Consider the following 24406-nt stretch of genomic DNA (forward strand, 5'->3'; position numbering starts at 1 on the left):
TTTGATGGAGAATGAAAATCATCAACCTACAGAGTGCGGAATTAAAAGACACCCCAAAAATCTAAGTGAAAAAGTGATGCAGCAGGCTAGTCCATTTTGCTGAAATTTCATTGCAGCAACCCAAAAAGGGTACTCAGTTTGTATGGTCCCCACATGCTTGTATGCATGTCTGACAACATTGGGGCGTGCTCCTAATGAGACGACGGATGGTGTCCTGGGGTATTTTTTTTCCCCCAGATCTGGAACAGGATATCAATCAGCTCCTGAACAGACTGAGGTGCAACTTGGCGGCGTCGGATGGACTGAAACAAAATGTCCTAGAAGTGTTCTATTGGATTTAGGTCAGGCGAGCTTGGGAGCCATTCAATGGTATCAATTCCTTCATCCTCCAGGAACTGGCTGCATGCTTTTGCCATATGAGGCTGGGAATTGTGCACCAGGAGGAACCTAGGACCCACTGCACCAGCGTAGGGTCTGACAATGGGTCCAAGGATTTCATCCCGATACCATTGTCTGGCCTGTAGAGGTCTGTGCGTCCCTTCATGTATATGCCTGCCTAGACCATTACTGACCGTCATGCTGAACGATGTTACAGGCAGCATGGCTTCTAAAGACCCTTTCACGTCTGTCACATGTGCTCAAGGTGAACCTGCTCTCATCTGTGAAAAGCACAGGGTGCCAATTCTGGTGTTCAATCGCAAATGCGATTGAGCTCCATGGTGCTGGTCAGTGAGCAAAGGGGCCCACAGGCCACCCTCATGAAGTCAGTCTGATTGTTTGGTCAGAGACAGTCACACCAGTGGCCTGCTGGAGGTCATTTTGTAGGGCTCTGGCAGTGGTCATCCTGTTCCTCCTTGCACAAAGGAGCAGATACCGGTTCTGCTGATGGTTTAAGGACCTACTACAGCCCGGTCTCCTAGAATAACTGCCTGTCTCCTGAAATCTCATCCATGCTCTGGAGACTGTGCTGGGAGGCAAAACCTCATGGCAAGTGCAGATGTGCCATCCTGGAGGAGTTGGGACTGCCTGTGCAACTTCTATAGAGTCCAGGTACCGCCTCATGCTACCAGTAGTGACACTGACCCTAGCCAAATGCAAAGGAGAGATTCAGGAGTCACGTGAGGGCCGGAAGATGCCCTGTTATACGCTATAAAATCGGCTTTTTTTATACAGCACAGGCACACATATTATAGATGTGATTGCACCAGGAGGGGAAGATTGTGGAGTGGACAGAGCAGACAGGCAGGGAGGGCGGAGAAGGACACAGGAGAGCAGAGAGCAGGGCTGTGGATGACGTAGGCACGCAAACTGACCATGGTGTTAGGGCTCAGCAGCCATGATATACCGTGGTCAGTTTACAGGGGGGAGGGTATAGCCAGGCAGGATCAGCTAGATATTTCAGGTGATACGGGGGGCTAAGTTACACAGCACAAACACTGTGCTGTATAACATGCTTTAAAAAGGGAACTGCATCTTAATTCATTTTTTTGGGAGGTAACAAACACTTTAAGTGAGTTTAGCGGGTTCTCATTTTTGGTGTGTGTGGATTTTGGGATGTAGAGGAGTTAAGAGAGGAATAGATCATAGAAAAGAGTTTTGGCGTACTTGGATTGTAGAGGCATATATACAGTTGTATCTAAATTTCTCAGACAACAAAAAACTCTTTGTAGCTGTGTAATGTAACATTCAGAAGTCTTCCAGCAAGGATGCTTATTTCACTATGCAATATACAGTTAGTAACTAGAAGGAGAAGCTACAAAATATGTTCCATTTAAAGCGGTTGAAAACCCCACTTGGTAATTTTTACCTACAGGTAAGCCTAAAATAAGGCTTACCTGTAGGTAAAATGAATATCTGATATGATATTCGACCTGCATGCAGCCAGTGACATCACTGGCGCATGAGCACTGAAGGTCCGGTATACCTTGCCGGAACTTCAGAGTTTTGTGCCAGAATTGAGGGCTCCCGCGCGCATGCGAGTGATGTCATCGTGGCCCCGGCCAATCACAGCACCAAAGCTCATGAACCCAGAAGACTTGGAACATGTCAGCCCTCTCAGCGGCTACTTTACAGCACTGGAGGACTTCGTTCCAAGGTGAGCATTTCATAATGTGCAATGCACATTATGCCATTGCCTTGCAGGTTTTTTTGTTTTTGAACATCTGCGGTTTACAACCACTTTAATCTGGAGACTGACATGGTTGGCTTGTAAACTAATGAAAGTCATCAAAAAACTACTTTGATTACATTTTCAAGAAATTATGCTAAACTTTTGAGGGGGCAAAAATAAATCTTACCTTTTGGCTATTAGAATAGACATAAACTGCTAAAGGTCTGTCTTTTCTGTTCATAAACTGTATAGCTTCTTCCAGTGTTTGCACCGTTAAGATTGGCAGCACTGGCCCCAAAATTTCTTGTTGCATAATGGCATCAGTTTCTTTCACGTCTATCAGCACTGTAGGGGCTAAAAACAAGTGTTTATTTAAAAAGATCTAGCCTTAAATCCCACATCTAGAAATATGAGGAAAACAGTGACAAAAAAAAAAAAAAAACCACCACACACACCAACATGTGCATAACACTTTACTTGCTTTAGGATAGCCAGTTATTTCAATGAAAAAAATAAAGATAGGAGAAAAACCATGGTCACGTGACCTGTCAATTTTCTGCCCAGCCCCTTTGATTTTCCAATTGAAGTGCTGACAGGGCCAACTAATGATCACATTTCTGCCAGTTATTAGGTACTGGACATAATTTGCTCAGTGTATTGCCAGTTTAAGGCTGTCCTACCCATTACCTGAGCTCAGTGATGATAGGACACTCTAAACGGTTTTGTCATAAAAGGGAATAACTGTACACACATTGCACCACTAGAACAGTTGCCAGACCATTCATTTAGCAATACTCTCTCCATAAGATTATATGTGCATTTATGCATGTTGTCTACCTGTGAAAGACCCCCTTGTGTAGACATCCAAAAGACCTGAGACTGCTGGTTTGTCCTGCCATCTTGGATGCGATGTCAGCAGTCCCATCAGACTTAGAGCCGTCACTCTGTAGTATTCCCCTTCACTCCTCCAGTTACTACAAATAAGAATAAGTGGGGAGACAAAGGGAGCCAGCATACTCCTAAAAGGGCTATGACGTGTAAGGAGGGAGGGAGCTGTGCTAGGGAACGGACTAGTCAAATGTGCTAGCAAGTTCAGAAACACATTACAAGTTATGAAAAGGGAAAACTGGTGCAAGTAAGCATTAAGAATACTCAATTTTTCTGTGACTTGGTCTCTCTTTAAAAGTGGAGATTTAGATTCTTAAATAAATGCCACCAAACACACCATATAAGCCCAGCGTGTAATGGGGGATAACAGCCTTAGCCTAACTCCATCCAAGCCTTCCTCCCAACATGCTTCACCCCACCCACCCAGGTCCTCCATGACAAAGCCCCGCAGTTGGGGTGAAATATGTTGGGAGATTGGCTTAGGCTGTGATCTACCATTACACGCTGGGCTTGCATGGTGTGCAGTGGCTGAGATTTTTCTCACCTTATTCTGCAGGATTACATGGAGGGAGGTCGGACTCCTAGCCTGACCTGCAACCTCAGTGGAATACACACTGCATAAGCTGCATAAACACAAGGCATAATTGGAATGTTTTGGCGTTATTCTAGTCCTCAAGAATAGTGATGGGCCAAATACCCCCCCTGTTCTGTTCGGGAGTTCTGCCACAAACCGAAGGAATGTTCTAACCCGAGCCCCATTGAAGTCTATGAAAGCCGAACAGGAAGAATCAAAAGTGGCCATTTTGAAGGCTTTTATGCAAGTAATTGGCCATAAAAAGGGGTATGGGGGTCCGAGTACTGCTCTGGGGGACATGTATCAATAACTTTTTTTTTTAAACTATTGTTTTTTTCAGGAGATTTTAATTATGCTTAAAGTACAACAATAAAAATGAAAAATTCCTTTAAAAATATAGTCCCTGGGGGGTCTCCTTAATGTGCCTGTAAAGTAGCACATCTGCAGCATGCATAAAACACGCTACAGCAAAAATTACTTTTTTCCCCCCTTTTTTATAAAAGTCAACGTCCATTTAAAAAAATGACTCAGTTACAATTGCCGATACCCGGCTATTGAAAAAAAAAATAAAGTTAAAAATGGTGTGGGTTGACCCCCCCAGCGAGCACACCCCCCTCCTGAACCATACTAGGCCACATGCCCTCAAAATGGGCAGAGCCCCCCCCCCACAGCACCTTGGCCCCCTATGTTGATGGGGACAAGGACCCCTTCCCGACAACCCTGGGCTGTGGTTGTCTGGTGTGTTGGGGGGGCTTATCGGAATCTGGAAGCCCCCCCCTTTAACAAGGCCCCCACTATGTGAATGGGTATCAGGTACATCGACCCATTCACCAAAAAAGTTTCAAACAGTAATAACCACAAGAAAGTTTGACTTTTTTTTTTTTTTTTTTTTTTTAAATAAAGTTTTTTCCCCCAATTCAGCCAATCATCAGTTAAGGACGCGACAGCTACCCAGCCCCGCTCCTCAACCAGCTTACACTGCACCCAGATTGGGCAAAGCTTTGCCCAATCAGGGCACAGAATGCACTGTGCAGCGCTCAGCGCATTGCAGGGTGTTCTTCGGGGTGAACACCCTGCAAATGCGGGTGTTCGGCAAATGACAGAACAGGCAAATGTTCAGCCCCATCTCATGCTCAGACCGAATCGTTCGCCCATCCTTACTCCAGAAAATATGCCACAACCCTAATTTTTGTTGACAAAATGCAGAATATGGTGGTGACAGAAAATTAGCATCCTACAAACACAGATAGGAAAGTGAGAATTTCAATGGTTATGCAAATACTAATACAAAAAAAATTAGAGGATTTGCTTCATAATTGTTTTACATACCTATGAAGCGTTCACGATCATCAGTCTGACCCCCAAATGCCACTTTGCCACAGGATAAAAAATCTTTGACTTTTTTGTAGTGTTCAACACTTGCTATACGCCCATAATGCTCAGACTCTTGTGGGTTCTTGCCATAAAATTCATGGACACACAATTCAAGTTCCTGAATCAGAGGGTCCCTTAAGCCTGGATGACACAGCAAATATTCTGGAGCCAGTGAATTCTGACCAGCATTCATAAATCGAGCCCATGCAATCCTATGGGCAGTCAAAGTAAGATCACATAACTTGTCCACATAGCAGGGATTTTTTCCTCCAAGAATCAAAGAAACAGGTGTAATGTGTTTGGCTGCTGCCTGCATCACCTGCCTGCCAGTCAAACGATCACCTGGAACACAGGGGACATTACTTATATAATATCTCCACAAAGAGGATCAGGGGTCAACTATAGTGTCTGTTCTGAGGTGCATACTGTTATTTGGCTACAACAGGCTTTTATCATGTATGCTTTAAAAAGCCATTGATCATCTTCTCTGATGTACTGCAAAACACTATTATCTTAAAGAATGCCAATGATTCAAACAGTAATATTTCTAGATGAAATCTATAGTTTATACGTTAAGATACTAATACTTAGCGAGTCCATATGCTACCTAAAGAGTAGATTTCGGCTCTAAATACACATCCTGGCACCACCAGTCATGATTGAGTAGTGTCAGGATGGAGGGTGTTTGACTCTCCCACAAGCCCTAAACCAAACAATGTAAAAAAAAAAAAAAAAAAAGGAATTTAAAAAAAAGGTTCAACACCTATGAAGAAGATATGGTCAAACTTGTTCTCTAGAATTTCCAGCAGATCCCCATGTCCTGCAGAAAGCATTTGGAAACAGCTCTGAAATACCGCAAATGAATAAAAAAAAAAAAAAAAAAAAGTTATAGCACATACATTAAAATTGGTCACATTAGGCACTTCATACCCAAAAAAAATGCTTCCCTATTAAGACATGATTGATCATTGTATTGTCACTAAAACTAAAGAGGTCCTACTCCTCGGCTACCAATCAGTTGCAGGCTTGCTATAAGAGCGTGAATCAGATTGGTGACTGTGGTCAAATAACTTCTGTTCTTAAAAAGTATACTGTACATAGGGCCCATTATATTTGAATAAGAGAAAACAACAACCCACCTGTTAAACTATAGATCTATACATGTTTGTTTATTTATGTAAAAAGAATTGTGATAGGTCTCTGTACTGGAGTATCATGGTACCAGTCAAACTGACTCGCTGAAAAGCTCAGATATGCAGCAATACAATATATTAAAAATAGTTAACATGAATGCTGTAAAGTGTTTTTAAACTTTGGTCCATGGATAATAGGGACCATAGGGGAGGAAAGACTAGGTACACTTAGGATTATGGCAGTTGAGAGAATGCATTTAGTGTGAGCAATAAGCAGACTTGTTGGTAGTAATTGGGCATACACTTTAAAACGGTAACTGCACCATTATTGTCCTTATCCTTCTTGGGCCCCAGCCCCAATGTCCTAACTCAGCATCCCCGACCAGCCATATACTTAGCTGTTCTCAACCCACAGAGAATCTTCATTGTGTGACCTTTTAGGGCTTAGATTTGAAATAAAGTTTGCAGTACACTGGTAGAGCATTATATGGGGAAAGGCATTAGGGCACACCAATGTTATTTAAAATGAAGTGAAACATACAACCGTGACCAAACAGGTCTTGGCAAAGGCACGGAAAACCCCTATTCTGTGTCCTCGCAACCAAGCACAAGGTCACACAAGCCATGACGCATGCAAAAATAGAGGCTGACATTATGGACAAAGTAGCCAAATTTGAAGCCTCCTGGACCCCGTGGGTGACCCATTATCTCCCACTTAATTTGATGAATCCTTATTGCTTCTGTGATTAGCAAATCATTCCTGTCCAAGAGATGTGCCTCAATCCTCCCATGGCGGTACCTGGGGCTTTCCCTCCCCTTTCCTCTTCTACCTGACTCGCCCTCTTTTTTTCTGGTAGCCGTTTGATAATAGGTGCTGATGCTCCTCATATGCATCTCTATTGTACCTTTTCAACCACACTGTTGCACTACTCCTAGATTAAATGAGTCCAGGCCCCCCCCCCTTTTTTCCCCTCCCCATACTTCCCCCATTTTGAACCCGCCAAATCCCAAAGCTTTAAAATACACTGGGCATTTACTCCATTGTTGCTTTAGTGACTGAAGTTTTTTTTTTCACATTGTTAGTCTATTGATCCTTAGTACATTTCTCCTTGAATATTTATGTATGGACTGCATATTCGAGTCCTGTACTCCCGTATTGCTCATGCAACTTTACAGTATTTTTAGTGCTGCTTATTCACTCTCGACTTCTTTGGATGTTAACTGTGGCCTTATATGGCTACCATTGTACAACTTATTTGTCTTTAGTCCATTAGTGATCTTGCATTTGTATCACCTATACTTTTCCTTCAATAAAACAATTGAACAACAAATTTACGGGAACAATTGGCTCAACACAAATATTGCACTGACAAATAAATCTTTTTCCTACTAAAGGTGGAACCTGTGTCTTGGCTTGCCAGAACCACCAGCCTGGTACGAGTAAGGGGGGGGGGATGGGATTAGCGGAAATTAATAGAGGGCTTTTGATTGAAGAGCCCATAAGGTCACGGAATAAGAGGTAGAAAGGTGTGGGGCTGTGTGACCTATTGGCAGGCATTCTCCCTATGCCTTTACGTCTTCATCTCCTGATGGGTGGGAGCTACTGAAGGGCTTTGAAACTCTAGTTCTATTGTTTTCTTCAGCAGGTGGGCAGCTCCATCTCTGAAATAACCTGTGCCGGAGGATGACCTAGGAAAATTCCTGTTGATCCTGCCAAAATCTTGTCAGCTGTGCTCTTTGCATGTGATGCACTCCTGCCAATTACATTGTTTTCAGCTGAGGACTGCACAGGAGAGAGTGTGTGGGGACACACACTGCCCATTCTGACCACTGAAAGTGGCTGTCATAGTGGTCACATGATGGGGAGCCAGTCCTGAAGGCAGCTGCCTTAGGGCTTGGGAAGGGGGGGGGGGCCTTAAAATCCAAATCCCGTGTAACTTGCTGGGTATTTCAATTTTTAAAATACCCGTCATAGTTTCCCTAATGCTGCTTGTGTTTTTCTCCTACCAGGTGCAGCATGCACAGAATAGCAAGTTCTCCTCCAGGCAGGTAAGTTTTGTTGAGATCAGGGGATGCATGCAGAAGCGCAGGTTCCTGTAGCAGTGCATAGACCTGGCCAGGGGCGGATAGAATATTTGAGGATATGCATCAGCCTTGTGCAGAGCTGGAAAGACTGGAGTGATGGGGGCATCTGTTGCCCCTAGCAACTAACCAATATTTTTCATATACCAAGCCAAAAAAAGGGAGCATCTGTTGCCTCTAGCAACCAACCAGAATTCTAAATTTACCATTACAGTTTGAACACTGAAACCTGATTGGTTGCTACAAGCAACTGCTCTTTGTTGATTTATTGCATTGCACAACTGCTCCATTCTTGGCCCAGGGATGACAGCTATTCCATGTACAGCCCCTTCATATCCAGTGAGCTCTCGTTGACAGCAGCATCCTCCCAGCCAGACATGGGAAGTCTGGAGCATGACTAAAGCCTCACACACTTTGATTTTTGTACGACAAAACGTCCAATTTTTGTGGCATGCTAGTCTCATGTCAAAAGTGAAGAGGTTACTAACAATACGAGAATTTTCGTTTGACAGAATACAACATCAGAAGTGACGCAACGTGTTAAATAGTTTTGTATGTATTCTCTCATTTCTGAGCATGCGTAGTCTTGTTCTTAAGATTTTTTTTGTACGAAAATCAGACGAGTTCACATTCGACAAACTTTATAGTCTGCACATCCAGCTTTTGTATGACGAAAAAGTAAAAATCGGCTGTGGAAAGCATCGTATTAATGGTAAGATTTGTGGACGATCGGTCGTCGTAACACAATTGACGTCCAAAAATCAAAAGTGTGTATATGGGCCTTTAGGCTTCAAGCACATTGGGGTACTTCTAAATGCTTTTTTCCTTAGGAGAAAAGCAACTTCAAAAATGTGCCTAAGCCGTGTTTATGCACATCAAGCTTGTGGGCATGCATTTTATTGGCCAGAATAATAATTTATTCTGCCCATTAAATTGAATAAAACACCTCAAGCACTAAAAACGCGCCTAGCATTTAGATATGTTTACACAGACATCCCCAACCTGCAATAACTCATTTCAGGGGAGGTGGTGCTCCACACCACCCCCCAATTTTTTTTTTAAATCACTCTTTCAATATTTTTTCACAGTGCTCCTGGGGAAGGGGGTATGTGGCCGTTTTTTATGTATTGATTTTGTTGGGGGAGGGGGTGAGAAAGAGATGAGATAAGAGATAAATCTCAGCTAAAAATCTATACAGGGAGATCGGTGTTCACAGCTGTTTTCCCTGCCGCACCGATCATTCCAGGATATCGGGAGGCGCTTGCGGGTGCCGCTGCAAATGTGCATGAGACTACCGCACCTCATGGGAGGCTTGGAATGTCTGGTTTACATGCAGTTTTTCTGCCAAAATGCTCCTTAAACCAACCCTAGACAGAGATGGGCTCATAACCGTGCTGTCTTTGGTAACTGTAAAGGAGGGAGGGTGGGGATTTCAAGGGGACTGTAAAATAGTCTTATTAAAGTAGAATTATAGGCAAAAAACATACCCCCCACCATTTTGGATAGAGTAAGGGAGGGTTATAGCTCCCCACCACCACCATTTGGGTCCCATTGCGGAGTTTTCCCTTCACTTCCTGCCCCATAGCCAAAACAGGAAGAGTTTCATCTTGCAGGCCTAAACCTAGCTTCCTTGTTTGAGAGCTCTCAAGTGGCATAGTTTGATCTGTTTGTATTACTCAATGTCGGCCACTTGGGGCATTTCTTCTAATACGAAGAGCTACTGGTTTATGTTCTTGGGGGTCACAGCATAAGCTGGAGTCTGAATCGTTTTACTAAAGAACTTAAAAGGGCAGTTATATCTTTGATATAGTGTTGATTGCCAATTGTCTTAAAGTGCCAATATATTCCGTTATACTTTTAGGACCTTAACCTGTCAATACAGTCTGTGCCTGAGGAGGTTTACAGAAAGGTATACTGGTGGTGTCAAAGAGGATGAGGCTTCACACGGGGCTAGACCAAGAGTGGGGGTAGAGTGGGGGGGTAGAGTGGGGGTAGCGCTACATCAGCATATACAATAACCAATATAATTCCACACTCACATTATCAATGTATTTGGGAAGGAGCATGTGCAGCAAGTTTGCTGTGTGGGAACAAGTTTCTGAAGGTTTCATCATTACACAATTGCCTGTCAACACAAAGAAAATGTTGGAAATTTGGTATTAGGCAACTACTTTAACTACACATTGAAAGGATTCAAAATTATTCCACGACTGTAATCTTTCCCATTAATTTTTTTTTTTACTGCTTGGCATTTACCATCAAATCTTTTTGATCACTTAAAACATAACAGTGCTGAGCAGTCTGACAGTTTTGCTAATCTATATTATATGCAATATACGTTGAACTACTTTAAAAATTTACATAAAGCCCAACCAAAACTATTTTGTTTTGGATAGTGCAAGTAAGGTTTAAAGCCTTTGTGAGGGGTTGCAATGTTCCCGTCTCAGTAACAACCACACCCCTCTTAAAAAAAAAATAGAATAGATTTTACTGGGACCTGAAGTGAAGGAGAATGGAAACCTGACTTTTGTTAAGAGTTAGGCTTTAAGTAGTTCTGCAAAGAAGAGTGGGCAAATATTACAAAGTTTAGATGTGCAGTTAGTAGAGACTATCCCAACAAACGACATGCAGTAATTAAAGCAAAATGTGGTTCAACTAAATACTGACATGGGGAGAGGGTGATCCTTTTTCCAACTCAGTAATTCGGTTTTTGATTTTTTTTTTTTTTTTTTTAATGTTGGTGTTCTAGCTTTCGCTTGGATGTTATGAGTTGCACTGAGTAAATATAGCTGGATAAAACAAAAATTATGGGGGTTATTTACTAAAGGCAAATCCGCTTTGCACTACAAGTGCACTTGGAAGTGCAGTCACTGTAGATTGCTGCAGATCTGAGGGGAAACTCTGAAATAAGGGGAAGGCTATGCTGATTTTATCTTCCAATCATGTGCAAGCTAAAATGCTGTAAACTAAAGTGCACTGTCCAAATTACAATATTATATTACAAAAGATGAGCAACCCATTTCATGTGTAATAAAATAAATCAATAGTGCATTAACATCATTTATGTAAAAGTCAGTCTATAAAGTGCATGAATGAAAATAGAAATGCAATTAAAAGTGCATAAAATAATGCCCAGGTTATAATCCTCCACAGTATTCTCTCCCTATGTGGAAAATATCACACCACCGCCAAAGTGTTTCTGATGCCTCTTCACCACAAACATTTAAAGCTCCTTACCAGATTTTCTGATCTTACAAGGAGATTACAGAACGCCTTGCTGCTCTGCAGCAAAATACACTACAATCCACAGAAATAGACTTCTCCAAGTTCCTAAGGCAATACCCTCCAAAAAGGGTTTGAAATGCAAAAGGGGGCCCACGTAGTGTAGAATTTTACAAAGCCAATTTATTAAAATAAGAATGCATGGTAACAAACAGCCTGCAACTCCAACAGCAAGCACATCCGTGCTAGCTTGCAGAATGACATCACGTGTTGGGGGGGCCTCAAACGTTATGTCATTCCGCAAGCCAGATGCAAGCTCGGATGTGCTTACTGTTGGAGCTACACGCTGTTTTGTTACCATGCATTCTGTAAGTGCATTCTTATTTTAATAAATTTAGCTTGGTTAAAATACTACACTATGTACGCCTCCTTTTGCATTTACATGAGACAGATTTGAGTAAGGAGACAGTTTTGCAGCTTGAATCAAAATTCCTCAGCCAGCTGCTCTAAAGTAGCTCTGCGATAGATCAGAAGCTTCCGCAACCACTTTTGGTGTATCCATCTGTGGTGAAAATGGTCTCCTCTTTAGTGGTCATTCTGCTGGAAACTTATGCAAATCTGTCTTGGTTGCCTGCCGAGAAATGCTGATGCAGGGGATCACTAATTTTGATAATAGCGTTTTTGTTTTTTTCTTACATTAAAAAGCCAATGCCTAAAAAGTATTTTTACACATTTCATCATTGTATCTACCTGCAGCCACTGCACCAACCATAGGTATAAGGCAAAGCTGCACTGGTAAACTCCATCCAGCAATAATCAAGGCAACACCTACTGGCTCCTTTTGTATATAGCAGCTATCCAGCAAGGAAGCCTATTTTGGGAGAGAAAAAAAAAAAAAAAAGTTACCCACCTGAATACAATTACAGACCCATTTGTATTTTTTACCGGATGAGCAAATTAAAAACATACCATACTCTTTTTCACTGGCTCTGGCTTCATCCATTTTTCTAAGTTCTTTATTGCATAAATGGCCTCATTTCTTACAGTTGTGATTTCTGATAAAACAGTTTCAAACCTGGGCTACAAAACATGGATGGTGAATTCAAAGAAGAGAACTACCAGTAAATGTTAAAAACATGAGATTTTGTATTTCACAGTCTAAACCAAATGCCTTGCTCGAGTGAAAGATCAATCAAAAAAGGTGTATAACTTTTTGATAGATAGTGAAAGTGCTGAAACCCCTGCCATCTCTGTCCGTAGTGAATATTCATCCTCCCTATTTATCCTGGTTACGGCTGCTGAATAAATTTAATGCAAAAGCCAATGCTTTGCAGTTGCCACTGGAGAAAAGAAAAAAAAAAAAAAAAAAAAAAAAAAAAAAGGAAGAGGGGGGGGGGGGGGTGGGGAGGAGGAAGAAGTTCTCCTGGTTCCCTCTGACGACCAAGAAGGGATTAGCCTTCAATTGGGTGCGCCACAGAACGGAGCCACAAAGACTGCCTCTTCCAAGAGAAATTTGGCTAAAACCCTCGGGATGAGGGGGAGGGGTGGAAATGCATAATAGTGGTTGTAAGCCCAGGGGGTTCTGTAGAGCATCCACTGCCAGGAGCTGATCCCCCCTCCCCCCTGTTTAGTGAAAAGAATCTTGGGACTTCTGCATTCTTGGTTGCGAAGAAATCCACTTCTGGGTTTCCCCAGTATGACACTGTTGTTGAATACCTCTGGGTGCAGAGACCATTCCTAATTTGAGACTTGTTGATTAAAAAAAAAAAAAAATCTGCTGCATCATTCTGCTCTCCCTTCAGATGAACCGAAGAAATAGAATTGAGATTCTGTTCTGCCCACTGACAAAACGGGGACTCTTGGTATCCCCCTTGTTTGTTAATATATGCTACGACTGTCTTATTGTCAGAACGGATCTGGAGAGGGATGACCCCTGATCTGTTCCTGAAAGGCTAGCAATCCCTTGGAGATAGCTGTCCGTTCTCTCCAATTGGAGGAGAAACTCTCTGGGTCCACCTGCCCTGTGCCCAGCGGTGGTTGAGTTGGGCTCCGCAGCCCCAACTGCTGGCATTGGTGGTCAGTATGCAAGATATGGACAGTATCCAGTGTACCCCTTTCTGAAGGTTCTCCCTGTTCTTCCACCACTATAATGAACATTTCACCCTGGAGGGAATTGTTATTTCCTCTTCTAGGTCTTTGTCTCTCAAATCTCCCAGAAGGAAGCTCTGTAGGCTCCTTTGGTGGAAGCAGGCCCATTGTACGGCATGTATTGAGGCCGTCATTAAGCCCAGGGCTGACATCACTTCCCTTGCTGTGCAACGGTGGTTGGATTGGAGGCAACACATTTTCTGCTTCAAGCGAGTGCCATTTTCTTCTGGAAGTACTAGCTTCTGTTCTCTGGATTGGATGGTGTAACCCAAAAAGAATGGTTTGGGCTGGGATTGGATTTTTCTTTATCTATAATCCACCCCAGATGTAGGCTGTGCTATGTCCAGGTCCCGAAGGAGCTCCTCTTCTGAGCAAGCCATAAGGAGTAAATATAATGGACTGGAGCCTTGAGGGGACTAGTGCTTCGGTGACAGCCCGAAGGGAAAGGCCCTGCACTGGAAATGATAAATCTTGTCTCCGATCTGAATTGCTAGGTGGAGAAATATTTGATATTCTTCCCATATAGGGATATGTAAATAGGCACCTTTTAGATCCAAAGTTGCCATGAGGACTTATTTCTGTAGAAGATTTCTTATTGAAAAAAGTGGACTCCATGCAAAACCTCTTGTATTGGATGGATAAGTTCAAGGGCCAGAGATTCATAAAATTAGTCTGAATTTTCTGGATGGTTTTCATATCAAACACTTGCGAAAAAAACGAAGTTACTTACTGGTAACGTTCTTTCCCGGAGTCTTTCAGGACAGCCACCTGAGAGCTTGGCTCCTCCCTTCTGTTTGGAAACACCTGCGCCAGCTTGTATAAATTTCCTCCTCCCCTGCTGGCTCCTCAGTTCTTTAAAGAGCACCTCCAGTCCGCTGGGGAGACACAAGAATATATGATAAACACAATTCATTATATCACATTTCCTGTAAGGAAATCTCTATGTCTTGATACACAATTGGGTGGGTACCCGGCTGTCCTGAAAGACTCCGGGAAAGAACGTTACCAGTAAGTAACTTCGTTTTTCCCCTAATCGTCTTTCAGGACAGCCACCTGAGAGGATAAACGAGCACTTACCCCTAGGGCGGGACCACGGCTTGTAAGACCTTGCGTCCAAAGGTCTGATCTTTAGCCGCCCAAAGATCCACTCTATAGTGTCTTACAAAGGTGGCAAAGCTGGACCAAGTTGCCGCTTTACAAATCTGTTCCGGCGTGGCTCCAGCTCTCTCTGCTTGCGACGCAGCCATTGCCCTGGTGGAGTGTGCCCTGATACCCTCTGGGACCTGCATACCTCCTAACCTATAAGCCTGTTCAATGGCTTCTTTTAGCCATCTGGCTATGGTACGTCTTGTGGCCTTTTGCCCTTTCCTTGCTCCAGAAATCAAAATAAATAAGGAGTCCGTCTTCCTAATATCTTTGGTTGCTTCTAAGTAATGCAAAACACATCTCCTTACATCTAAACTATGGAACTTTACTTCTTGTTCCTTAGAAGGATTTGGGCAAAATGATGGCAACACAATCTCCTGGCCTCTGTGGAATTTCGAGGCCACTTTAGGGAGAAATGCCGGATCCATTCTAAAAATTATGTGATCCGGAAAAATCTGAAAAAAAGGGAGGCCTGATTGATAGGGCCTCCATCTCACAAACCCTTTTAGCCGTAGTAATTGCCACCAAAAAAACTGCTTTAAACGTCAGCATCTTCAGGTTGCAATCATCCAGTGGCTCAAAGGGGTGAGCTGTCATAGTTTGCAGCACTAATGACAGATCCCACTTTGGAAAAACTGTACCCTGTATCGGTCTTTGTCTGCTCGGTGATCTAAAGAGTCTGATTACCCACGGATCAGATGCTAATCTCTTCTCCAGGTAAACAGAAAGTGCTGACACTTGACTTTTAAGCGTGCTAAGACTTAGTCCCTTGTCTATCCTGTCCTGTAGGAACTCCAGGACTGCCACTGAGCCTTGTGTATTGAATTTTTTGTCTATACACCATCTGTTGAAACACCTCCATACTTTTTGGTAGATGTTCCTTGTCTCCATCTTCCTGCTTTTCAGCATTGTGTCTATTAGACGGCCTGAGAACCCTTTCGCTTCTAGCAACTGCTCCTCAGACACCATGCAGCCAAGTTCCATCTTTCCACTTGGGGGCAGTGTACTGGGCCCTGGGAGAGTAGATCTTCCTGGATCGGTAAAAACCAGGGGGGTTCTACCGCGAGTTCTCTGAGCATAGAGAACCACGGTCTCTTGGGCCAATAGGGCGCTATGAGAATTAGCGTTGTATTCTCCGTACGTAGTTTTCTTATTACCGCTGGTAGGAGAATAGGTGGGGGAAAGGCATAGCATTTGCTGAATGCCCATGCTTGTGCCAGCGCATCTACCCCGAGCGCTCCGTCCTCTCTTTCCAGGGAGAAGAATGCTCTGACTTTCCTGTTTTCCTTTGAGGCAAACAAGTCCACCTGAGGTGTTCCCCACTTGTGAGCTATCTGCTCGAATACCTCCTGGTTTAGCGCCCAATCGCCTTCTCTCACCTTTTTCCTGCTGAGGAACCACTTTGTTTAAATCCCCTTTCAAGTGGATTGCTGACAAAGAGAGTAGGTTTCTTTCTCCCCACTTCAAGATTTCCTCTGCTAATGTCCACAGGGCTCCGCTCCTTGTTCCTCCCTGTTTGTTTATATAGGCGATCACTGACACATTGTCGGACCTGACCTGTAAAAGTTGACCCTTGAACTCTGACTGGAAGGCTTGAAGTGCATACCATACTGCTCTTAATTCCTTCCAGTTGGATGATCTCCTCCTCTCTTCTTTTCCCCAAGTCCCTTGCGCTATCTGAGCGTTTAAATGCGCTCCCCACTCTACGCCACTTGCGTCTGTGGTTAGGATTCGGGAAATGGGTAGATTCCACAGCCGTCCCTTGTTTATGTTCTCTATTGTCCTCCACCACCATAAGGTTCCTTTCACCCTTGCTGATAAAAGAACCCTGGTGTCTAAGGACTCCTGCTTGTGATCCCACATTTTTAACAGGAACACCTGCAGTGGCCGAAAATGCAGGCCTGCCCATTGGACCGCTGGAATCGCAGATGTCAACAGTCCCAGTGTTGACATTATCTGCCTTATGGCACACGGTATATTGGCTTGTAATAAGCTTACTTCCTTCTGAATTTTCCCTATCTTTTCTTTGGGCAGAAACAGTCTTTGTTGCGCTGAATCTATGACATACCCCAAGTATACTATTTGCTGACTGGGTTGTAAATTGGATTTTTCCAAATTTACCAGCCAACCCAGACTTTCTAAGTACGTCTGTGTGTAGCTGAGGTTTTCTAGTAACTTCCGGGGCGACTCTGCAAATAGGAGAAGGTCGTCCAAATAAGCTATGACAGATATGCCTTTGACCCGTAATGGTGCCAGAGCTTCGGCCAGAATCTTGGTAAAAATTCTGGGCGATGAGGAGAGGCCGAAGGGTAGAGCCTGAAATTGAAGATGCCCGATTCCTCTTCCCGTCTCTATCGCAAACCTTAGAAATTTTTGACACTCCCGCTGTATCGGGATGTGCAGGTATGCGTCCTTTAGGTCTAGGGAGACCATATAACAGTTTGGGGGCAGAAGGGCCCTTACTGAATATATGGACTCCATTCTGAACCTTTTGTAGGTTATGGATAAATTTAGAGGCTTGAGGTTGAGGATGGGTCTGGTCTTTCCTGAAGTTTTCTGAACTCCGAATATGTGGGAGTAGAAACCCTGCCCTCTCTCTCCCCTTGGTACCTTGATTATCACCTTTTGTTGCTGGAGCTCCTCTAAGGATCTCATTAACCCTCTGGCCTTCTCCTTGTTTTTTGGGGGTTTGGTGATGTATAATCTGTTTGGGGGTGCTTTTGAGAACTCCAAACGATATCCCTCCTTTATTGTTCTCAAAATGAATTTGTTGGAAGAAAAGATAAAACAAAAAATACTAAAATTACAAATTTTATTAATAGTCTATCATAAATACAATGTACATTATAAACAATTCATACAGTAATTATACAAATTTTGTGGATACATGTACTGTAAGTGACCCTAAGAATGGTCAAATGGGCCAGATGGCAAGTGGCCGTTGAAGGAGGGGGGGCTCATTTTCCTACATGTTTCGCCAAAACATTGGCTTCTTCAGGGAACAGGAGCTCATAGGGTGGATATATATAAAAAATTCTGTGTGGTGGACATAAAAACACATGTTAGAAATATTAATTTGACCAAACACTGCATAGTAAAAACAATAACACATTGCAACTGTGGCTGGACATTCATGCAACCCTAAGCTCCACACCACTAAACGGAACTGCGGACATACCTGGGGCGTCAGTGCCCAAGACGGGAGGGAGGAGAGGGAGAGGGGGAACACAGCCACCCAAGGAGATCCCCACAGGGGAGCAGGCAGACCGCGCCGTAAATTGTGCCTGCAGGGGGCATACAGTAGACCTGGCAAAGGAATGTAAAGATAGTCATGTGTCATAATGCACTGTGGTAGTTATTCCAGGAATAGAGGGTTGCGCATATATGCATTGTATTAAAAAGAGAACAAAAAATATATGTATATAAATAGGTATAAATGTATCTATATCTCTGGAAAAGGTGCGGACTTACATGTATATCTAAAAGCTGTAGAGAGGCAAGGTCAGGAAGTGCCTGTGATATATGTATGCACACAGCAAGGAAAGGACATCAAGGTTGAACCATATCTGCAGACCACTTAAAGCAGGCCTAGTTGGAAAAATGGGTAATATTAGGGGTCTTGCTGTTGTTAACTGGGGCCAGATATGGTAGTTTATGCCTATACTTACTTGATGGTATCTGCTGTAAGAAAAGATTCTCATAGCGGTACATTCACAGGTATATAGTACCGGTGCTGGGATGAAAAAGGGATAAAAATAAACGTGGATCCTATATGAAATATAAAGAAAAAAAGGAGGATCAGAAAGGTAGGGAAATGGAAGCTTTAAAATGTACTTGGGCACAGGTGAGGCTAGTGAAAAGGAGTCTATTACCTAATTCATCATGAAGCACACCGTGTTGCTTGAGAAAATCAGTGTTAACCACCAGAGTAAGAGGCCGGTCCAAAGTAAGTTCTAAAAAGTATGTAAAGGAATAATAAATAATTCATGTAAACAACATGAAGTCAGGGTGTTTTGAAAGGCAGAAGTTTACCTTGTAGCTGTGTGCAGAGCGAATGCAGGCACGTCCCTCGTCCATGGGAACTGAGGGACTGGCCGGTTACTCATATACCCCCCACACCTGATCAGATGATGATCAGGTGTGCGGACGCTAAACGAGGGGTAGCCACGGCTGTGCACTGCACGGTGCCTAGGAACTACGAGTTCCATCATGCAACGCGCGCACATGCTCAGATCTCACGGACCGTGTGGCGGTTGGAGAGGCGAACACCCCTGGAATGGGAGACCAAGGTGTCATCTCACCCAATCTGCCGATGGAATAAAGGACCAGAGGGTCTGAGAACAGACGTGGGCACCCAGGGGCAGACAGTTGTCTGCGCCTTGGCGTCCGTACAGGCAAAGACAGCGCTAGCCATGTCACCCCCAAACCGGGAGAGCCCGCGGAGCCGCCGCCCACCACCCACGCCACAAATAATCCCCCCAGTCGTGGGGCTAGCCAAGGCACCAGGGACAACCGCAGTCCAGTGGCGGGGAACAAAGGGGCACGAAGTGTAGTGCGCCGAGACACTTCGTGCCCCTTTGTTCCCCGCCACTGGACTGCGGTTGTCCCTGGTGCCTTGGCTAGCCCCACGACTGGGGGGATTATTTGTGGCGTGGGTGGTGGGCGGCGGCTCCGCGGGCTCTCCCGGTTTGGGGGTGACATGGCTAGGATCTCCCGCAGCTGGATCGAATTGTGTGTGCAAAAGATCCTTCTCCAAGCCCCTTGGAGAAGGATCTTTTGCACACACAATTCGATCCAGCTGCGGGAGATCCTTGGAAGGTCCATAGGAGCTGGATACCGGTTGGTAAAGTTGGAGCCTGGCTGCATGATCCGTGCATCAAGCCTATATGCTATGCAAGATACCCCTGTAGGGGTTACTGGAGCTGGGTGAATAGAAGAGATATAAAACTCCGAAATCCTCTACTGCCAGGTGGATTAGACAAGCAATTTGTTTTGCTTGCAATTGCTGGAATAGGTCCCCTCTGGAAAAATTCAAAGCTCATTCTACTTAAACAGTCTCATCATCCTGCACTAGGAAGACTTCAGCCACAATACCGCAGCGACAGGAGTCCCACTACCCATTAGCGCCACACTTCTTCACTCCAACTTTCACTTTGCAACGGTCATATTGCTGTGTTGGCTGCTTCACTTCCATCTAAGAGCTGGCGCAACTTTTACATTTTTTCCTTACTCGTGGAGGGTATTGCCTGTGTTTTTGGTAATGGTGTTGTCAGAGGAGCAGTCAAAAGCTGTGGCATTTGGAAACCCTCAAAGAAGGTTTTGAAGGATTCGAAGGTATTAGACAATTCCTTAACTGACGCCGCTAGCTCACCCTGCTCTGAAGAGTGTTCTTGTACTAGTTTACTAATACACTCTTTGCATAATGCCTTTTCCCAGGTATCTTTAAGGGTAACTTTACAGGAAGGACACCTCTTTTTTGAAACATGAGAGACCCTGGTTTTTTCTGTTTTCTGAAAAGACATAAGACAAAAAAACCCCATACCATTAATACACAGTACCCTTCCCCCGCACATTTGCAGGAGTGCAACACTTCATTCGGGCTTGCCTCACCAGGGGCCCTATGAAACCACCCTCTGACACATGAGGGTCCTTTAACCTACTCCCCCCCTTCCCTTAGCCCTAAATTGATGGGGGGGGGGTGGTACAGGCCAGGGGAGCTCCACCCTAGGTTTCCCTTACCTTCACATGGCTGGAGCTGGTCTCTGCTGGAGCAGTGCGGTCTAGGTCCTCTGCATCCGCCATCCTCGTGTCACATCCGGAGCCTGTGCTGTCTCTACAGCTTGTCTGGCTCCTCTCCAGCCCATGCCTGGCTCCTTTTCAGCGTTCTTGGCCCGGAACCGGAAGCCGCGAACCCGGAAGTGCCCGCCCCCTTTCGGCCGGATATGACGTCACCCGCCACAGGCCGTGCAATCCCAATACCCGGCATGTTTGTTTTTTCACATGCTGCTGGGGGTATGAGACTGCAGGAGCTGCGCTCCGCTTCACTGCACTCAGCGTTTGAAAAGGCCGCCCCCCCGACCTGACGACCTGCACTCAGGGATGCGGGGGTGGCAATCAGAAAAACGACTTTCCTGACCAGGTTAGTGTAACTGCTGCTCACAGGGCTTTGCCTCACCAGGCTGCTCTGTACACCAACCTCTCTGGTCTGTCCTAGGAGTCCCCACTCCTCTTTCAGGACATGTTTGCCTGAGCCTCCTCTGGCTCTCCTGGCTGGTTCCTATGGTGTCTCCCCACTGGAGGAAACACAAATAACTGAGGAGCCAGCAGGGGAGGAGGAAATTTATACAAGCTGGCGCAGGTGTTTCCAAACAGAAGGGAGGAGCCAAGCTCTCAGGTGGCTGTCCTGAAAGACGATTAGGGGAAAAAAACGCTCCCTTTTTCCTGAACTGGGACCGGTACCAATAATTCTTGATCTAACATTTCCCCGATCAGAAAAAGTAAGGCCCTGGCTTTCTCATAGCCCTTCTATGCTGTTTTGCACAAAGTTGTTTGCTGTTACAGCTTCCCACTGTGGGAGAAATCCTTTCAATCTTCCTCCCACCGAAAGTCTGAGGTCACTGTGGTTTTAGCTGGGATGGTTAAAGAGAATACTTCCTTTCCCTTTACCCTTCTGTCCAGGCCAATGTTTCTTCAGTCTGAAGTCTATCTCTGCCGTTGGTGCTTCCCTTTGGGGGCAAAAAAAATTTCTTTGGAAAAAACTTTTGCGGGAAAAGATTTTACTTCCAACTTGACAGATTCTGTTGACACACCTGTTATAAACCTCATTGCTTTGAACAGCATTGGAAATTACTTTAGTAGTTCTCTTGGGGTACCAGCAACCAAATGCTCTTGCCACTGCGCCAGCCAGAATTCGTGGTTCCTAGTGACACAAGTTGTGGCCAATCTCAGGCTCTTTTTAGGACTATATCCCTTCTTCTATCCATCGGGTCTTTTAAGTGCCCCATGTCTTCAAATGTTAAGTCTGCCTGTTTTGAGACCTTAGACAGAGGTGTGTCCAATTTAGGATTATTATTCCACATGGCTTCTGGGCTCTCGTCAAAGGGGAAATCTTCTTAAGGAATTGGAAAAAAAAAAAAAAATGCTTTATCAGGCTCAGCCCATTCTTCATGAATTCGATCTAAGAGGACGTCATAGACTGGAAAGATTTTTGCTTTCTTTTTCCCCCTAGACCCAGATACATCATATCATGTCTAGATAACTGCAACTCTTCCTCATGGATATCCAGAGTATTGTAACCTGCACCTAGTAGATCGTCTAATTCTTCAAAGGGACAATTTGTACTTTGCAGCCTTACTAGCTATGGCCTGCTCTTCATCCTGCTCTGAGTCTGAAGAGACTGGCCTGACCACTGCCGGGCTGTGCTCCCTAACCACTTGGGGCTCCCCTGGACTTGAGGTTGTAGGGTCTGGAGAAGAGAGTACTTTTACAGGTGTGCTACTGGTTGAAGCTGCTGATGTGCTTGCATCGGAGATTTGCTTCCTGAAGGATTTAAAACGTAGGAGGCTACTTCATCCTCGAAAAAGGAGCCAAGAAACTTAGCCAGGGGGGAGTCTGCCTCAGACTTTAGCAGATTAGCGATGCATTGTTTGCATTAGGCTCTATTGTAACTCTAAGAGAGCTTAGTACCACAATTAGGGCATTTTTCATGGCTTGATTTGTCCTCCCCTGAGGTTTCTTTTGCCTGAAAACACAGAATGGGTGGGGGCATTAACTATCCGGCCTCCCAAATTGACATTCTGTAGGCTGTCTCCTCTGGGACTGTGAGGAATCCACCACCCAGGGGTGCCCTTGTCCAACCCTGCCAAACACCAAAGAAAAGCACATAAAAAGGGTCTACCCAGCAGCCTACCTGTGCTTGGCTGGTGCCTGAATCGCCCGCAGTGTCCTGGGGATTAGCCTCCATGGTCGTCCCCTGTTCCAGTTCCCGCCGCTAGTCTGATTAGGCTGGACGCTGGCCAGGAATTGTAGGCCTGGCCTGGCCCTCCCTTTCCTCCCTGCGCCCTGGAGACCCAGAACCGGAGATCTGGGCTTGTGATGATATCAGTTCCGCCGGAAGTGACACATATGGCGTCTCCGGCCCAGAGGCAGCCGGAGCAGCCAGAGGGAGAACACATTGCAGTTTCATCTGGCCGGGCCTTCAGCCACCAGGAAAACCGCTGCCAACATGCCACTGACCCTCACCAAACACTGGAAGAGGTGAAAACCAGGTCTACTCCTTATCAGCTGGATGGCACCCGGGCCAAAAGGTGGGAAAGAATCTACTAGAGAGCCTTTTGCTGGCTAGGACCCATTCCCCTTGCAAGGTCTCCTCTTTCCTTCTGGCAGCCGCTGAGAGATGTAGTGTTCCCAAAAAGAATTAAAAAAACAAAAAATAATTAACTGGTTCCTCAGCAACATGCTTCTCGATGGAGGAAACACAAATGACTGGCCATATTCCTGAGGGACCGCCTTTCGAAACTGAAAGGGCAAAGTTTTTCCTGTGGCGATGGGAGAAGCTACATCTCTCAAGGGCTGTCCTGGAAGACGACTGGGGAAAATTTAATTTAGTAACTTTTGGAAATGCCAGAAAAAAAAAAAAAAAACTTTGCTATGCCAGTAAATTCTAATCTGGTAGGTTGGCAATGATGCCAGGGCATAACTACAGGTCATGGGCTCCAAAGAAAAATAATATGATGACGACCTCCCTACTGTCATTGAAAAAGAACCAAGTTTAAAGCAAGGACAGACAGCATACGGGGCCTCTAACATAGTCAGTACATTACTAGGGAGTAGGCACCAGTGCTGTGAATAGATGCTGCCAGGGGAACATCAGTGTAAGGAATAAACTTTTAACATTCCTTTTCCAGCCAACTACTCTGTCCGCAGGGGCTCATCAACATCTCAGAACCTCAGTGTAACTTTTAGGTCCTCACACCCATTCCACAGTAAGCAAGTGCTGAAAGAGATGGTCTAGTAGTCAGAAAAAAAATAATAAAACCCTCACACAAAAGAGCTGTAGTAGCAATGATGATCACAGTAATTTTATATCACTACATAATTGTTATCACACCATTACTCTATAATCCTAGTACAAACTTATTTAACCAGGCTCTGCCCCTCATACGACATTCTTGGGTAGAAATGGTTAAACCGGTAGCAATTTTCAGCGAGTGATTCTTTTTTCGTAGAAGTGATTTGAGTGGCTAATGTTAGACCATATTATGTCTAAAGCTGAAATGATTCATGTGTTGCCAATTTCCGGTCTATGAGGGATTTGATATACAGGGAATGTGATTGAATTGGGCCTTCATGTTTGTCATAAGTAATTAAGGATCTTAACAGATCCAAAACACTGTCATTTTGATGAGTTGCGACAAGCCATATTGTAATATATTGGTATTAAAATTGCCTTTCCTCTACAATCTGCAACGCTGTAATTTTCTGTAAAATGCAATACATTATGGCCAGGGCAGGACATAGGGTGGTGGGGTCCCCTGGGCTTGAGTCACTTTCGGGCCCTACCTTCTATACATTACTTTAAATAGAACAAAATGTTGACTGGTACCATAGACAGTGTTGCATGTTAAAAAAAAAATGTAATAATCTATTTATATGACCACTGATTGAAGCTTGAAAAACTTTTTTTCCAAATAAATAATGTTTAAAAAAGTTCAAAGTGATCATGCGTTT

The 24406-nt window shown here is 44.4% G+C and overlaps 1 protein-coding gene across 1 annotated transcript in view; it reads right to left on the reverse strand.

Moving 5' to 3' along the window:
- The window catches only part of LOC141144266 (aldehyde dehydrogenase family 3 member B1-like), a 34887-nt gene that overhangs the window by 3643 nt on the left and 6838 nt on the right, over positions 1-24406 (reverse strand). Inside the window, exons 3-8 of the mRNA XM_073629769.1 lie at positions 12353-12463; positions 12134-12254; positions 10201-10286; positions 5710-5791; positions 4902-5288; positions 2298-2464 (exon numbers count right to left, since the gene is read on the reverse strand). Of these exons, the coding sequence (XP_073485870.1) occupies positions 2298-2464; positions 4902-5288; positions 5710-5791; positions 10201-10286; positions 12134-12254; positions 12353-12463 (954 nt within the window). The remainder of the gene's footprint in view (positions 1-2297; positions 2465-4901; positions 5289-5709; positions 5792-10200; positions 10287-12133; positions 12255-12352; positions 12464-24406) is intronic.

Source organism: Aquarana catesbeiana, linkage group LG01, assembly GCF_042186555.1.
Source record: "Aquarana catesbeiana isolate 2022-GZ linkage group LG01, ASM4218655v1, whole genome shotgun sequence".
In the NCBI taxonomy this organism is placed as follows: Eukaryota; Metazoa; Chordata; class Amphibia; order Anura; family Ranidae; genus Aquarana; species Aquarana catesbeiana.